At 39.9% G+C, this 18,111-nt stretch overlaps 2 protein-coding genes and 1 long non-coding RNA gene across 4 annotated transcripts in view; 2 read left to right on the forward strand and 1 right to left on the reverse strand.

The window, feature by feature from the left end:
• LOC122662883 lies at positions 1 to 16,035 on the reverse strand. 2 transcript variants are annotated; one of them, XR_006333095.1, is made up of 3 exons: positions 15,730 to 16,035; positions 4,353 to 4,357; positions 1 to 11 (listed from the first exon to the last, which is right to left on the reverse strand). It is a non-coding gene; the product is annotated as an uncharacterized LOC122662883 (long non-coding RNA). The 2 variants fall into 2 exon arrangements; XR_006333096.1 differs by lacking the exon at positions 4,353 to 4,357 and adding an exon at positions 7,431 to 7,434.
• LOC122662845 (serine/arginine-rich splicing factor RS31-like) overlaps positions 13,948 to 18,111 on the forward strand; it is a 17,177-nt gene continuing 13,013 nt past the window's right edge. Inside the window, exons 1-6 of the mRNA XM_043858552.1 lie at positions 13,948 to 13,988; positions 14,286 to 14,424; positions 16,463 to 16,575; positions 16,714 to 16,952; positions 17,044 to 17,301; positions 17,387 to 17,433. Of these exons, the coding sequence (XP_043714487.1) occupies positions 14,310 to 14,424; positions 16,463 to 16,575; positions 16,714 to 16,952; positions 17,044 to 17,301; positions 17,387 to 17,417 (756 nt within the window). The 5' untranslated portion in view covers positions 13,948 to 13,988; positions 14,286 to 14,309 and the 3' untranslated portion in view covers positions 17,418 to 17,433. The remainder of the gene's footprint in view (positions 13,989 to 14,285; positions 14,425 to 16,462; positions 16,576 to 16,713; positions 16,953 to 17,043; positions 17,302 to 17,386; positions 17,434 to 18,111) is intronic.
• Positions 16,442 to 18,111, forward strand: part of LOC122662867 (protein yippee-like At4g27745) — a 9,512-nt gene continuing 7,842 nt past the window's right edge. Inside the window, exon 1 of the mRNA XM_043858584.1 lies at positions 16,442 to 16,452. The gene's annotated coding sequence lies outside the window, so the exon portion shown is untranslated. The remainder of the gene's footprint in view (positions 16,453 to 18,111) is intronic.

An 18,111-nucleotide genomic window follows, 5' to 3' on the forward strand; every position in this document is an offset into this window, starting at 1 on the left:
GGTTTTACTATCTAAACTCTCAATCTCATTCTCCATCTCCTCTATCTCTCTCTTTCTTCTTCTTCTTCCCCCTCTATTTCTTTTATTTTAATTTTATATGGTTGTGGTTTATGGATGCATTTTTATTCCCTTATTTCTTTTTATGTGGTTAGTATGTGTGGCTGCATTTTTATTCCTTTCAATTCGCTTTAGTTCGATAGGTTAGATGCTCATATGTTAGGACGCCGATTTAATCCCTTAATTTTGTTAGATGCTTATGAGTTAGGATGCATTGATTTTCGTTAGTTTAATTTAACACTTTAATTTGGTTCATTTTGCATTACTTTTAAGTTAGTTAAATAGAGTGGCGTATATCTCCTCGTGTTCGACCCGTAGCTACGATTGACCCGTACGCTTGCGGTTTTATTTTAACTCAAACAAGTTTTTGGCGCGATTCTTGGGGAGATTATTGTCCATTTTATTTATCGATTTTTAAGTAGTTCGAAGTGTTTTAGTTTATTATTTTCTCTTCTTTTTTTTTGAAAAAAAAAAAATTTAGTTTTTGAAAACCTCTTCTTGTTTCTCTTCTGTTTCAAATAGTGTGCGCCCAATCTAAAGTCCTTCATATGCTTCAACCCTCCATCTTTTGGTGTCCCTCATAGGATTAAGTTACCTATGACGCTACATCTTGACTTGGTTGAGTGGATTGACATGTGACTTATCTTTGGAGGTGACCACTCTTGATAACAGTAAAGCGACATAGTGAGAGTGTTGGAAACATAAACGTATAGTAGACCTCCATTCTACATCAGAATCCATATTGGAGTCGCACGTAGGTGGCTATAGAAGACTATACGGGTTCCCTTCTTGTCAACCTATATGGCATCCTTACGACTTTTGAACCATTGTTTCGATTTTTGAGGGATAGAGATGCACTATCTACCTTGGGGTCCCTCTTGTTTCTAGTTTTTTTTTTTTTTTTTTTTAAGTGTTTTATTTTTCTTTAATTTTTCTAAAGGAGACCTCATATCTATTTAGGTGGCTAAGGTGTGGACTCGTGATTCAAGTAATCGTCTTATTAGAAGACCATCTTCTCTACCACCTTTGACCATGGGTGACCAACAACCCAAGACTCTTAAGGATAGGTTTTACCCCACCAGGTGCAGACCCTCATGCATTAGTCCGCTGTTGTTACATGGAATAACTATGAACTCAAAACCAACTTCATCGACATGCTACCCCATTTCCCTGGGATGGCTAATAAGGATGCATATCTCTTCCTTAGCGAATTTGAGGAGATCTGTGTTCTAATTAAGGTCCAGAATTTAACTGATGATGCAGTTAGGCTTAGGTTTATACCCTTTGCCCTGAAAGACCAGGTCAAGAAGTGGCTCTATGGACTGCCAACAAACTCCATTAATACATGAGATGAGTTCACCATTGTCTTTTTTAAAAAATTCTTCCCTCTTCACAAGACCAATAAGCTTAAAAGTGACATCCTCCAGTTCAGGCAGAAACCACATGAGTCCTTTTCTAAACTCATGGAAAGATTCAAGGACCTCCTCTTAGAATGCCCTCACCATGGTTTTGACTTGTGGCAGTTATGCCAAATTATTTATGAGGGTATTGATTATCGACCAAGCAACTTGTAGAGTCTATGTGTCCAAGCAGGCTTTACTTCTTTTTCGAGGAGAATGATGCATGGACATTCTTAACCAACTTGGTCGATAAGACTAGGGAATGGGAATCTTCCCAAGAGGTGAAAGGACCACTAAGGGGTATCTCATTGAGGGTATGCCAAGGAGGCCAAACTTGATAGCCTCATAAAACGGTTGGAGTCCATAGTTCTTAAAGAGTCTATACCAGTTAATCCGATCAACCAGGTCAACCATGTGTCGGTATGCAGTTGGTGCCAAACCCCTGGACACCTTTCTGAGGAATGCCCCAACACCTTGGTGGGCAATTCCAGCACTGAGAATGTAAGTGCTCTCTACCAAAATAACCCATATAGCAATACTTACAATCCAGGATGGAGAAATCACCCCAATTTCTCATGGAATCAAGGGAACCAAACAGGCCCATCCAACTTTAACCATCAAGGCCAGGTTGGTGCCCAAAGGACCAACTATGCACCACAAAGCCAAGGAATGTCTCCTAACCCCTTTCCCCCTCGTCCTCATCCAGGACCTTCTATTAATTCTGCTAGGCCTCCTCTCCTTGCACCTTATCAGCAACCCCCAGGGTTTACCAATATAGGAGAGGCAACAAGATTGAATGAGATGGACAACAAGATAGCTCTTCTCATGACAAGCCACAATAACATGGAAAAACAACTCACCCAGCTTGTCACAATCCTGCATGAGAGGGAAACAGAGAAGTTACCTAGCCAGCCTGAGCCAAATCCTAGGCATCAGGTTCATATTCAGCAAGGTACCCAAGCTCCTCCAACCAATGTTGCACAAGGCCAACAGCACCAAGGGCCCTCCAGACAAGTAAATGTTGTTTATGCTTTAAGGAGTGGCAGTGAGTATCAACAGGCTAGTGCACCTCAGTCTTTATCATCTCATACTCCTGTTGACTCTCCCCCTTCTGAAGAGGCCATTGAAGTGCCTACTATTTCAGGTTCGTCTGATGAACCTAAAGATATACCAGATGATTTGGTTGAGAAAATCAAAGAGGATTCTGTTGAGAAAGTTAAAAAGACCAACCTTGAAAGAATTTATACCCCACCTGCCCCTTTCCCAAATAGGTTGGTTAGCAAGAAGTCTCCTTCTGTGGAGAAGATATTGGATGTGTTCAAACAGGTTCAGGTGAATATCCCCTTGTTGGATGCTATTGCCCAGATCCCTACTTATGCTAAAGTCCTCAAAGACTTATGCACCCAAAAGCGGACCACCAATGTGCCCAAAAAGGCATTCTTGGCTGCTAACATTAGTTCTCTAATCTCACAGCCAGTAGCATCCAAGCATAAGGATCCGGGAAGCCCCACCATCTCTTGCACTATAGGCCATACTACTATTGATCATGCCTTATTGGACCTTGGTGCAAGTGTGAACCTCTTACCCTTTCATGTCTACCAACAACTGGGATTGGGAGAACTGAAACCGACCAAAATTACTCTTCAACTTGCAGATCGGTCGGTTAAAGTTCCTAAGGGAATGATTGAGGATGTCCTGTTGAAGGTTGGGGAATTTATTTTTCCTGTAGATTTTATTGTTTTAGATACCCAACCCACTTGCCAACTTCAAGGACCAAATCCCAATCATATTGGGTAGACCATTCCTAGCTACCAGTAATGCTTTAATCAATTGCAGGAATGGTCTCATGAAATTATCTTTTGGCAATACTTCTGTTGACTTCAATGTGTTTAGGTTGGGCAAGCAGCCTGACATGGATGAAGAGGTGCATATGCTTCAAGGATTTCCCGATGATATTGATATGTTCTTTGAGATTGATTTTGATTCGGGATTTCAAGAATGTATGCAAGAATTGGAGGGTGTTGATGATACTCCCTTATCTGAGGTCTGGAGCATCCAACCACCTGTGGAGCCCCTTGGACCCCTATCCACTTCCATTCCCAAATCCTCTATTATTGAGCCCCCCACATTAGAGTTGAAGGCATTGCCCTCCAACCTCAAGTATGTCTTCTTAGGACATGATCATACTCTTCCTGTTATTATTGCTTCTGATTTTACTTCTATTCAAGAAAAAGAGTTGATTAAGCTTCTAAAGGACAATAAGGAAGCCATAGGTTGGACCATGTCTGACATCAAAGGTATTAGCCCATCCATTGTTCAACATCATATACATCTGATGGAGAGTTCCAAACCTTCTAGGGAACCCCAAAGGAGGGCTAATCCTGTGATGAAAGAGGCAATCAAGAAAGAGATCCTAAAATGCTTGGATCATGGCATCATTTATCCTATTTCTGATAGCCAATGGGTGAGTCCTGTGCAGGTTGTGCCTAAGAAAGGAGGAGTCACTGTAGTTGAGAATGCTAATAATGAGTTGATTCCAACCCGTATCCAAACGGGATGGAGAGTGTGCATTGACTATAGGAAATTGAATGCGGCAACTTGGAAGGACCACTTTCCCTTACCTTTTATTGATCAGATGTTAGAGAGACTAGCTGGCCATGAATATTATTGTTTTCTTGATGGTTATGCAGGCTATAACCAAATTCCTATTGCTCTAGAGGACCAACACAAGACCACTTTCACATGCCCTTATGGAACCTTTGCTTACCGGCGTATGCCTTTTGGGCTTTGCAATGCCCCTGCTACATTCCAAAGGTGCATGATGAGTATCTTTTCTGATATGGTAGAGCACTTCCTAGAGGTGTTTATGGATGATTTTTCTATTCATGGCTCTACTTTTTCTAATTGCTTGCATCATCTCTCTTTGGTTCTTAAAAGATGCATAGAAAAGAACTTGGTCCTGAATTGGGAGAAGTGCCACTTCATGGTAAAGCAAGGTATAGTTCTTGGTCACATTGTGTCCAAAGAAGGGATCCAAGTTGATAGATCTAAGGTGGACCTTATAGCCAATTTACCACCACCCAAGAGTGTGAAGGACATTCGATCTTTTCTTGGCCATGCAGGTTTTTATAGAAGATTCATCAAGGACTTTAGCCAGATAGCTAGACCTCTCACCTCTCTTTTGGCAAAGGACATCCCATTTGATTTCTCTTCTGAGTGTCATGATAGTTTTGAGCAATTGAAAAGAGCATTGACTTCAGCCCCCATTATTCAAGCTCCAATTTGGACAGTTTCATTTGAACTTATGTGTGATGCCTCTGATTTTGCTATAGGGGCTGTTCTTGGGCAAAGAATCAATAAATTGTCCCATGTGATTTATTATGCAAGTAGGACTCTTAATGATGCACAACTTAATTATACCACCACCGAGAAAGAATTTTTAGTGTTGTGTTTGCTTTAGAGAAGTTTAGGCCCTACTTGGTTGGATCACATGTGATTGTTTATACTGACCATGCAGCTATCAAATATCTTGTGCAGAAGAAAGATGCCAAGCCTCGCCTCATTAGGTGGGTCCTTTTGTTACAAGAATTTGATCTTGAAATTAGGGATAAGAAAGGGTGTGAAAATTTGGTTGCGGACCATCTATCCCTTGCCTAATTCCTGATCGTTGATTCTCCATCAACGAGAATTTTCCCGATGAGTATCCGATGGCAGTGTCTAGTGAACCTTGGTTTCGACATTGTTAATTATCCGTTACTGGTGTGACACCGCACATTGGTCCACCCAAGATAAGAATCGTTTCTTTTCACAAGTTAAGTATTTCTTTTGGGATGATCCTTATCTTTTTAAGACCTGCCCGGATCAAGTAATCCGGAGATGTGTCCCTGATCATGAGCAACAATCTGTCTTATCTTTTTGCCATGATCAGGCTTGTGGAGGCCATTTTGGGCCTAATAAGATGGCCAAAGTTTTACAAAGTGTGGATTTTATTGGCCTAGTCTGTTTAAAGACGCTTTTACTTATTGCAGGGCATGTTCTTCATGCCAATCCTTAGGGCGTCTTACTAAGAGAAATATGATGCCCCTCAACCCAATTCTGGTGGTTGAGGTGTTTGATGTATGGGGTATTGATTTCATGGGGCCTTTCTCTAACTCTTTTGGTAACCTGTACATATTACTTGCTGTGGACTATGTGTCCAAATGGATTGAGGCAGTTGCTTGTAAGACCAATGACCACAAGGTGGTTGTGAAATTTCTGAAGGAGAACATCTTCTCCCGTTTTGGTACTCCCCGGGCTCTCATTAGTGATCGGGGCAAGCATTTTTGTAATCGACCTTTTGAGGCCCTCATGAAAAAGTATGGTGTCGTCCATAAGTTGGCCACACCCTACCATCCCCAGACCAGTGGCCAGGTTGAGGTTTCAAATAGGCAGATCAAGCAAATTCGTGAGAAAACCATCAACCCGAACCACAAGGATTGGTCTAACCGATTGGTAGATGCATTGTGGGCCCATAGGACAGCCTTCAAGACCGATCTTGGTCAATCTCCGTACCGTCTGGTGTATGGAAAGACATGTCACTTACCTGTAAAGATTGAGCACAAGGCCTTTTGGGCTATCAAGAAGCTTAACTTTGACCTACGACCGCAGTGCCCATAGGAAACTCCAACTATCTGAGTTGGAAGAGCTTAGGAATGAGGCATATGAGAATGCCCGAATTTACAAGGAAAAAACCAAGGCTTTCCATGATAGGCACATTTTGAGAAAATCTTTTGAGGTAGGCCAGAATGTTTTGTTGTACAATTCTCGTTTGCATATCTTTTCAGGTAAGTTGCGTTCTAGATGGGATGGGCCCTATATTGTTAAAAAAGTTTATCCTCATGGGGCTGTTGAAGTCCTCAATCCAAGTACAGGAGCTACTTTCAAGGTCAATGGCCAAAGATTGAAGCCGTACATAGAGATGCCTACTCCAGTTGACGAAGAGGTCATGAATCTCCATGAGCCTCTTTACCTTGACCCCTGATATCCTGGTATGTATCCCCTCCCTTGTCCTTATTCTTTCTTTTCTGCATGCATTGAGGACACTGCATGAATTAAGTGTGGGGGGGTGTGTTGGACTTTAATTGTGAATTTTGTGAATTTTGAATTTTGTGAATTTTGATTGTGGCGATAGTTTTTGGGTATGTGCATAAGTCTCTTCAAATTGCAAAGCAAGAGTGAGAGGGAATTAGGTGCCTTCCTAGCATGCGAAATAATAAAAAAATCCCTTTTCAAGGATGGTAGTTGGTTTGTATCCGGTGATGGGGATTGAGTTTGAAAATATGAGTGCTACTTCATGTGATGGTTAGATTCCTCTATGTGTTTATGGACCCCTTTGATCTTTTGGCTAGTAGTTGAGACCAATTTGTTTGTGGCAAGGCAAGGCATGAAAGTGGAAGTGAATGAAAAAAAAAAAAAAAAAAAAAAAAAAAACAAGGAACAGAAAAGAAAGTGGAATTCCTTAGGACTAGACAGGAGCTGTGCCTCATGAAGCGGGTGACTTGATCGAAATTCCTTGGAAGGAAACTCAAAAAAAAAAAAAAAAAAACTCTTGCATCAATGTCTCAATGTCTTATGGATATATGCAAAAAGCGAAACTACCAAGTATTTGGGTGTCTGGTGTATGCTCCACCATGTCATTCAGAGAACAGTAGTGGAGTAGAAATAGAGTTTGTGGTTGAGAAAGAAAAAAAACTTTTGCCTTAATGCCTGAAAAAAAAAAAAGTATGGTCAACAATACTCAATGCCTAAGTCTTTGGTTCCATCGATGCTATGGGGGGTTTACTTGAAGATGAGTAGTGTTCAGAAAATATGAGGAGATCCCTTGAACTTGATGCATGCTTGATACATGAATTGATGTGGGGTGATAAAATTCAAGTGTGGGGGAACCTTTGGCTCCTTGATCATTAGTTTAACACTTTTTGGGATTATGTGCACTGTCCTACTTATGCCATGATTAAAATTTGTAGCATTTATTTACAATTGAATTTTGGGTGTATATTCATCGCAAACACCCACGAGACACAACTCGTCCACTAGGGGTAACCTAGGGGTTTAAAGGCTTGTTGCACATGCTAAGTGCAACCGTGATTCCTACGAAAGTGAGTTAGGATTTTTCGCATTCTAGGTTAGTTTTTGTTTTTGCTTTACTTGAGGACAAGTAGCGTTCAAGTGTGGGGAAATCTGATGAGCACATTTATGTGTGAAATTTTAGGGCATAAATTATACATTTTACCACATTGGACAAAGTTACTCGGTGCTTTCTTGTGCTTTTCAGGGTTTAGGTGAATTCTTGTGAAAATGAAGGAGATGATGCTAAGGAGATGTTTTTAAGCTTTTTAGAAGTGTAAATGGATGCATAGCCCATCGAGTCAGCTTTGCAATGGTTCAAATGGCACTTAATTCCGAGTTGAAACGAAGAAGTTATGGCCGTTTGTAACGACGCGTGAAAATGGTCTACAGGGGTTTATTTATAATTATTGACAGTCGGATGGGGACAAAGTGAAACGGAAGTTCGGATTTTAGAGGCCTTAATGAAATTATCAGAAGTTACATTACTGTACCCGAAAGATTCTATTTGGAAGGCTCTGGACAGTCCAACTTCAACTTGAGATATCTTGGGCTCCCTAACTCCGAATTGGATGAAATTTGGGTCTATTTTGTGTGATTTTTCGCAAGGAACACAATGGTGAGACCTATATAAGCACCCCATGCTCCACGTTTTCTGAAGGACAGAATGGGTAGTTTATTTATTCTTGAAGGAATCCTAGTCATCACCCTTACTCTCTCTCTCCTCCAACTTCTCAAGGGCACTTCTGAAATTCTACTGGGATAGATTTATATTTTCTCATCTATGGAAGGTTGAAAAATCAAAGATGCTTTGATTTTATTGCTTAGAAGATATCTACAAAGAAAAGGAAGACTTGTTAAAATTGGAAGTTTATTTTTCTGTAAATGAAGGTCTATGTAAACAATCTTCTTCTTCTTCTTTCTATTTTTTTCTTTTTCTTAGGATTCAGGCATTGTAAAAGAGGAAAGAGAAGAGAATATTCTCTTTTCTTAGGAATATTTTCCTACACTTCCATCTTCTCTCTTCTCCTCTCTTCCACCTATAAATACCCCCTACCTCTCTTGTAAAAATTTGCTCATTCACTTAGTGAAATTTCTTCTCTTCTTCTCCTTCTAATTTGTGATTTTTGGCTTTTCTAAGTTCTAGTTTGCTTTTATAATTTTTAGTTAATGCTTATAATAGGTTTAGTTTATGCTTTAATTTCAATTTAAGTCTTCAATTGGGTTGTAATTTCTTAATTCTAGTTTAGGTTTTAAGCCTTCTAGTCTAAGTTCTTAAGTTGATGACAAGACTTGAAGATTTAGAAGAGGAGGCCATGGTAAGTTTATGCAAGTATTCAAGCTTTTCATTTACATTCATGCAAGCACATCCAGGTTTTACTATCTAAACTCTCAATCTCATTCTCCATCTCCTCTATCTCTCTCTATCTTCTTCTTCTTCCCCCTCTATTTCTTTTATTTTAATTTTATATGGTTGTGATTTATGGATGCATTTTTATTCCCTTATTTCTTTTTATGTGGTTAGTATGTGTGGCTGCATTTTTATTCCTTTCAATTCGCTTTAGTTCGATAGGTTAGATGCTCATGTGTTAGGACGCCGATTTAATCCCTTAATTTTGTTAGATGCTTATGAGTTAGGATGCATTGATTTTCGTTAGTTTAATTAGTTTAATTTAACACTTTAATTTGGTTCATTTTGCATTACTTTTAAGTTAGTTAAATAGAGTGGCGTATATCTCCTCGTGTTCGACCCGTAGCTACGATTGACCCGTACGCTTGCGGTTTTATTTTAACTCAAACAATTATCAAAGTGCTTTCAGGGGTGGATGATCAGACTTCCCCTCCAAGTTCTATTTTTGAGTGCATCTCTGATATTAGATTTCTGGCTACTGAGTTTGAATCTTGTATCTTTTCTTTCATTCCTAGGGAGCTTAATGGTTTAGCCCACTCCCTAGCTCGGATGGCTCTCTCTTTAGCATGTAAAACTGAGTGGCCACTTTCCAGTCCTTGGTTCTAGGACCTCTGTGTCCAGGAAGCCTTGTGTCCTTCATGCCCCCTTCAATAAACTTCCTTTTTACCAAAAAAAAAATCAAATCTATGATGCTAATTGACCAATCAACTTGTGGATAGATAGTTTTAATTTTTCACACATTTCAACTTTACAAAGTTGAAATGTCAAATGTTTCTGTACAGCGTGTTTAGAATGAAAATATAACTAATGTTGTTAGTAGAACTCAAATAATATTAGAGAGAGATCTCATTCTTCTTTATGGGAGAAAGAACACCACCCGATTGCGCCAGACATTCCACCCTTGCGCCCTAACATAGGGGCATGCAAAATGATTATCGCACCCCTGGTCATTTCCAGGGTTCCAGGTGGTGGATCCACGGATCTCAATCCCAAATCCCGGTGTTCAAATCTTTGCTTTTAAACCAAAAATAATGTCAAGATACTAAGAACCTTTTCTTGAAGAATCCACTTGTTTCTATATATAATATTACATAAAAAAAAATCATTTGAGAATTTTAGAAGGGAAAGGATTTTGTGCACTACCATGCACAAAGCAATTGGATGGGGGATGAGGGTTTCCAGTGCACCCGATTCAACTTCATCTGACGTGCTCATGCATACAACCTTTTTCCATGTGGGCCAGGGTCCTTAAGGCCAAATATTTCCCTCACAAATCAGTTTTCCACCCCAAGACAATTGCAAAGCGGGGTTCATGGACTTGGAATAGCATTGCTCACTTGCTTCCGCAGCTCAAGCCCATGGTATCTAAGAGAATCGGAAATGGTAAGATGACTTATTGTTGGTATGATCCTTGGATACCAGGGGCCTCAGGTATCTCTTCTATCTCTCCACCTTCAGGGTATACACATCTCTCTCTAGTACATGATTTCATGCTTAACAATACTTGGAATAGGCAATTATTAAGTTCTTGCTTTGATGCTACCTCGGTTAATAACATTTTTGAACTTCATATTTCTCCTAATACTGATGTTTGGTTATGCAATTTAGCTAACAAAGGCAGATTCTCCACCCGATTAGCTGCTAGGCAAATTACAACTTCTTTTCCTCCCAATCCTCTGCTTAGCCAATGGTGGAAGTTTTTTTGGAAACTAAATTTACATCTACGACTTAAAATTTTCTTTTTGCGTGTCTTAAATGCAGGGATTCTTGTCAGAGATTCGCTTTCGAAATGGATACATGTCGAGCCTTCATGTTCTGTGGCTTACACAAGGAATGACTATGGCATCTTTTTCAATCTTGTGATTGGACTAAGCGAATCTGGGCTTCTGGCCCGCTTGGATTGAGAACCGAGCATTTATCTGCTCGCTCGCTCATCTGTCTGTGTGCTTCTTTTCTTGGCTCCAGGGCCATGACAAAACAATCTTATGTTTGGTTTTTTTCTCTTTTCATTATTACATGTTATTCTGTTTGGTCTGTACGAAACAAAGTTCTATTTGGGGGCCTGCGAGCTGACCCTATGTTAGTCCTCCATCATATTAATCGATGGATGTGTGCTTTAAATTTATCTCCCCCAACACATGATGTATCTCATAAGCACTCTACACTCCCTCACACACCTCCACCACAACTTCCTCTATCTCCTGTGCTTAACCTTGCAATGGACTTGCATGGTTTGATGATCGCAGGAGTTTCTGATCCCCAACTTGGAATAGCCAAGTGGACATACTCGATGTTCCATAATGGGACCAGGGTCAAGACCAAGATCGATCGAACAACTTTTGCGGATGAGCTGCTAGCAGAGCTCTGTGGGATTCTCGATGGGTGGCGAGATGCGGTTGCAGATCATATCGATTTAAGGGATATATGGTGTTGCAATTAGACACTTTTTGACATTTTCACAAACCAGACCTACTCTTCCCTGTTGTGGTGCAGTTTTCCTTTTTTCTTTGAACTTGCTGAACTAACACAGAACTTTGCTAATCTTTGTTTTCATAGGGTTAATTTTGTGGATGGCTCTTTGTACAGGTTACCTTTGTTAAGTTAATACAAACCTTTTCCTTTTCCATAAAAAAATAAAAATAAAAATGCTAATACAACCAAATCTAAATTTTATATATCCCTAACTTGCGGGATATGGTTTGTTGGAGGGTGGGAACGGGTATTCCATTTATATATGGAAAGATCAATGGATTCCTCGATGAAATCATCATTTCATTGGTTATGTAGTCAACCCAATTGCATCATTCCAGAATGTATCCGAACTTATCGTTGATCGAAGCTATAATACTTCATTGATCTCTTTACTATTCCCTGCTAATACCGCTGCACTAATTCTTAATATACCACTAGCAAATGTTCCTCACCCAGACTTTTTGTTTTGTCCATTTACTATAACAGGAGACTTTTAACCACTAAGCACATTGCTAGGATTTTGTGTTCTTCATTGCTGACCATTGTTGATGATGCTTTTTCCGTCTCTAGAAATGTCCCATGACGTTTATTATGGGAAACAAAGGTACACCCTAAATTAAGTTGTTTGCTTGGAAATTATTGAATGATGGTATTTCTACAAAGGGAAAATCTAGAAGGTTTTCTTCCTATTGAGGAAACATGTGTGTTTTGTTCTATGGAAAAGAAAACTGATTGGAACTTATTTTTATCATGTCCTTTCACCAAAAGAATTTGGGTAACAGGATTACGATGAGAATATCTCCAAGGTGATAACACATTTGACCTTCTATACCACCTCTTGGTGCCTAAGCCATCCATCATGGATCAAAGTTTGATCCCACTTAGGGCTGCAAGTTTGGCCCTGTCGGCCCAAACCCGCCCTGAGCCCGAACAGGGCCTGGGCTAAGATTTCTGGCCCTGAGGTCGGGTTAGGGCCAGAAATTCCTGGTCCTGAGTCAGGGTCGGGTCGAGTCAAGGTTGAGACCTCGAGTCAACCCGACTCTGATTTTGACCTTGATTTTGGCCCTGAAGAAATTTCTTTATCTATTAAAAAATATAAGCTATTATTCATATAAACAAGTGCTTAGTACACTTGGTAGTTTGTGTTGTGTAAAAACCAATTACTACCAAAAGGTCTTGTGTTCACACTTCCTATTTCACATCTTACATAGTCTATTTTAATTTAATTATTGCAGGGCAGGGCCAATCAGGGCGGGCTTGGGTTGGGCTTGGCCCATCAGGGTCAGGGTTAGGGTCAAGGTATTTAGGCCCTAAGTCAGGGTCAGGGTGGGCCTGGGCCCAACTAAGGGGACTCAGGGTTGGGCTAGGGTTTTAAAAAGCCCGGCCCAACCCAACCCTGTTGCAGCCCTAATCCCACTTGTGTATTGTGTGGATCTGGTGTTGAATCTATCTGGCACATCTTTCTTTCTTTCTTGTGATTGGGCTAAGCATATTTGGGTGGCAGGTCCTTTGGGATTGAAAGCGAAGTATCTATCCCATTCCTCCTTGGGACAACTTTGTGTTCATCTCCTTTCGCATAAACTTCATGATAAACAATCTAGAATTTGGTTCTTTTCGGTTTTTGTTATAACTTTTATTTTATTTGGCACCTTAGAAATAAAATGATAAATGGCTTCTTAAAACCTGATTTCTCCTCGGTCCTAAAAAACAATCAATCCTGGTTAAAGGATCTAAGAATCTCTCCCCCATCCCTTTTATTAGCTACTGATGAAGTTGTCACTGTAAGGAGCAGTTTTTCATTATCTTTGTGTTTGGATTCATTGCCTATTTTATATCATGCTATTCTTATTTGCGTAGGAACAACCAACACTAACATCTAACCATGCTAACTACAAGTTTTTTGGATACTAACTATTTTTTGGAGATAGAGTTATTCGGATTATTACAGGGTCTACATCATTATGCTCAATTGAGGTATAAAGCTAAGGAAGTCTGGGGTTGCAATCCTGATCTGCTTGATATCTTGCCATCCCCTACATCCACACCATGGCCTTTGGAACTGGTCCCTATTCTGTTGAAATTATAGTAGTTATTATCTGGTAGACTGAGAAGGTCGTGTTTGGCGTGTTGGTCAGATGCTCACTTGCTGAACGCTTGGTAGAAAATACATTTGACCCTTATCAGACTCTACCAAACACGGGAGCCTTGTGCATTAGATACGGCCTTTACACTATCTGGCAGACTAGCATATCATTTTACAACACCACAGGCTCTTCCATTTTAGACTCAATTTGTACGATAAATTGTAGGTACTTTATCTTCGTTAATATATATTTTAATTTTTTCTTAATTTTATTTTTCTTTTTGGAAGATAGCTTCGACGGTCAGGATAAAACGTAGAATCAACGCATCAAGTAACCCAATTTGGGAGACTTCGGTGGCTATTTAAAGGAACGGAACTGTGTCCTTCATGCGTAACTCGTAAGGTGTCTCTTCTCCTCGTGTGCTTAGGGTTTCACTTAGCCTTTCTCCAAGCATCAAAGGTACGGGTAGGATCTGTTGTAGGTTAAATCAGACGAAGCCTCTGATCGTTATTCGCTTCACGGGGTGTTCGCAATTAGGGTTTCTGATATTTGATCCTCGACAGGATTTGATTTGTTTTGTCTCCTTTCTTCGTGTTCTCTTATTGCAATGAAATTTTAGTTTTGATAATCCGTTTTTCTTTCAATATATAATAGCGTTAATTTCTGTATAGGTCAGGGTTTCTTTCTCTCTGTCTGTGCTTGTGCCCGTGTTGACGTATTTTTTTGTTCGCTTCTATTGATTCTGTTGGATTTTAGGTTTCCGGTGATATTTTCGGGTATATGACCAGCATGAGGCCGGTGTTTTGTGGTAATTTCGGGTACGATACTCGCCAGTCTGAGTTGGAGCGCCTCTTCAATAAATATGGAAGGGTCGAGCGCGTCGACATGAAATCTGGTAAATCATATTTTTGATTTGTTTGTGATATATTTTTTTGTTGTTGTGGTGTAGTGTATCAATATGCGTAAAACCTTCCTCTCATGTTGTGACGATCCAACAATAATGTGCGTGTGTTTTTGCTTCTCTCTCTCTTGCCCTACCCTTTTTCTCTCTTATGTTGAGCGACATACCTTTGATCTTTAGATATATACGGGTTTCTGGTCGATTAACATTGCCATTCAGTGGGTTATTCCTTCTGATCATTCTTTTGATGCATATAATACTCAACTGATTCAGTAGAGCTTTCTTCAACCTTGTCGCGTTGATTTACAAGTTTAATTTGTTAGTTCACGTTCTTTATTGTGTTAGTGTATGCTTACCCTGACTTGATGATACGTACTTATCTACGAGAGCTGACTTTCATTTTTGTTTTTTTTTTTGTTGCAAAGCTTTAGGTTTAGCTCTTAGTAATTGTTGTTTTTAGAATACAATGTCCCCTAGAGAACTACATTCGTGTGTTATAAATATAATAATTTTTTGGGTAATATTTATATTTGGACTCTGCATACGTTATCGATCTGAAATTTCTGTGTTGGAAGGGTGATCCATACTGCACTTACGCAATGTTTTAATAGTTTAATGATAATATCAAATGGGAAACAAGGAAGTGTTTCTTAGCTATGATTTTCCACTTTGATTTTGCCTGTGTTAATTGAACAGAATTAACCTTGAAATGTTATTGTGCATCTTCTTTAGTCATGAGTTTGCCTTTCTGGGTTGTAATTGTGATGGTACCTATGATCCGGGTATCTCATCAATCATGGACCTAACGCATGCAGCCAGTGGCTGCTAAAGTTATGTAATTTTTCTTTTGTTTTCCCGTGTTTTAGTTTCTTCTAGTTTGATCTTATTTGTTTTTCCCTGGATCCCTTTCTTGGTTCCTTACTGTGTTTTTGAAGAATGCTTGGTTCTTGGTCTTGATTGATTTATGGGGTCTGAGTTGTGCAGGCAGGGACTCAGATTGTATGTGGTTCACACCCTTGACTCCCAGGGTGTTTTCTTTTGAGCCCTTTGTTGTGGTTTTTGCTTCAATTTATTTTGTAGGTCCAATCTGTTTCTTCTAGAAAAAAAAAAAAAAAATCAAATTGTCTGATTGTGGTCTATTTGTTGAGTTTATTGCGAGGCTTTAGAAGTTTTTTTTCCCTTTGGTGTCTTAGGTTCAGCTTAATAGGAAATCTTTGGGTTTTTATCGGTTCAAGAATTTCACTGAGCATTTTTCAACTGTTTTGATGAGCACTCTTGTCAGACATTGGTTTCTCGAACTTTTACAGAAAAGCCTGTCTGTTGGGTTTGGATATATGGCTACAAATGTGGTATCTGTATCCTATGATATCTTCATGACGGGGTTTGAAAAATACTTCATTTCTATTCTTGGAAAAGACCTTGGTGTTAAATGTTTGTTTTGACGCAGGAACTACTACTAAGGGAAATTGAGCTCCTTTCTGGGCTCAACATCTTCTGTGCAATAACCATCCAAGGCAATGGAATCCTTCCTGCCTCGCTGCTCATCAGCACCTTCATTCCACAAATGGCATCATTCTGCATTTCCTTCATTCGATCATCAGTCACTCACCCCCCACTGTCCAAAGTTGCTATTTTACAAGAATGATTATAGAGGATCAGTCCAATCAATCATGCCATGCCTACTCCTACTGATCATAGGGAGGTCAATCATATCAGTCATGCCATGCCATGCCTAGCCTACTACTGCTGAACACTTGCTGCTTGAATGGCGAAGCATGCTCAGCAATGACTCCTCAGTTCTGACACTTTGGATTTAAACTTTTATGCTATCATCATGATTTTGTTCATCATGCAAGGCCTCTCCATTATTGACATCCTTTTGTGCATCAGGCCTTCCAATATTTGCAGGTGTTGTATTTTTCTGTTATTCCAGGGAAATTAGATCCTGTAATTGTTTGCTGACCCTCTGTGGAAGTAACATCGTGTGATTACTGTCTCCCTCTTCTATCTGACTTCTATGTTGTTGCTACAGGTTTTGCCTTTGTTTATTTTGATGACGAGCGTGATGCTGAAGATGCCATTTCTCGACTTGACAACACACCATTTGGTTACAGCAAACGTAGGCTATCAGTGGAGTGGGCAAGGGTAATTTTCTTCAATTACTTCTTATTTCCTTTTCTATTGTCTGGTTTGCTTGATAATGATTTTAAATTTGGTCTTTGTTTATGGTTATTGACTTGGCATGGTAGTCACCTGATTCAAAGGATGCTTGTCCTATTTCAGAATGGTGATCGGGGTGGTCCACGTCATCGTGAGGGCTCTAGGTCAATGGCCAACCAGAAGCCCACAAAAACTCTTTTCGTGATCAACTTTGACCCAGAGCGCACAAGGATCCGTGACATTGAAAGGCACTTCGAACCTTATGGGAAGGTTCTGCATGTGCGGATTAGAAGAAACTTTGCATTTGTGCAGTTTGAAACTCAAGAAGATGCTACAAAAGCCCTCGAGTGTACTCATATGAGGTTATAACCTTTCCACCTATCTTCCTAGTTTAATGCTTTCTATCTATGTTAATGTTAATAATAATTTGCTAGCTTTTCCATGCAAATGCAGCAAGATACTGGACAGGGTGGTGTCTGTTGAGTATGCCTTGAGGGATGATGGCGAACGCGGTGACAGACTGGACAGCCCTAGAAGAGGTGGTTATGGCAGGCGTGGGGATAGCCCATATGGTGGTAGGTCAATTAGTCCAGTGCAACGCAGGGGCCGACCAAGTCCTGATTATGGGCGGGCTCGCAGTCCAGCCTATGATAGATACAGTGGTCCTGCCTATGACAGGAACCGCAGTCCGGATTATGGCAGATACCCTAGGTAAGGACGACTCCCACTTGTATTGTGTTTTCCAAAATGTTGGATTCATTGTTGATTCAGCTTCTTATCTTATGGTTTGTCACAGTCGGTCACCTGTGCGGAGGTCAAGAACCTGAAGCTTGTTCAGGACTGAAACCAAGATAGTGGGATGGAAGGTTGTTGATGGGGGGTGATAGGCAGTTGACGGTTGTCAAAGTTCGTATTTTGCTTTGAGAGATTGAGAGGTGCATTTCTAGATGTTAGTATTAGTTAGTTGACCTTAATTCAGTGTTTATGTTACTGTTTAGTGGTGTTTGTGGATGGAACTGGTTCTTCAAGGTTTTCTTCCTCTGGTTGAATGTAAAATGCTGTAAAGTTTAGACAAAAACAGTATGGTAGATGGTGGATTTTGAACTTAATTCGTATGATAGTTGTGTTTCAAACTCTGATTTGTTTCCAGAAATTGGTTAAAAATTATTTCTGTTTGCATGATGAAGTGATCAACTTATAGGGCCTCTGGTCCGAGATGCGCTCTCTATATTAGGGAGCATTTTAAGTTGGTTTCTGAACTTGGCCCCTGCAGCATAGTTTTGTTATTTCTGGTTCATTTTTTAGTTCCCGGTAATGAACCAAAGTTACAGAGAAACAGAAAATGCTGTAATTTTGAACTTCTGTTCGAGAAATACAAGGTTTGAGAGAACTATCAACACCATAACTACCACCACCATTACCACCATAATTTCAGTGCCATCACCTCGACTGTTGCAAGCATCATTATATTTGGCCTGTTTTTTTGGGTATTTAATGGTATTTTGGTAAATATGTAGAAGT

Source organism: Telopea speciosissima, chromosome 1 (genome assembly GCF_018873765.1).
Source record: "Telopea speciosissima isolate NSW1024214 ecotype Mountain lineage chromosome 1, Tspe_v1, whole genome shotgun sequence".
Lineage (NCBI taxonomy): Eukaryota > Viridiplantae > Streptophyta > Magnoliopsida > Proteales > Proteaceae > Telopea > Telopea speciosissima.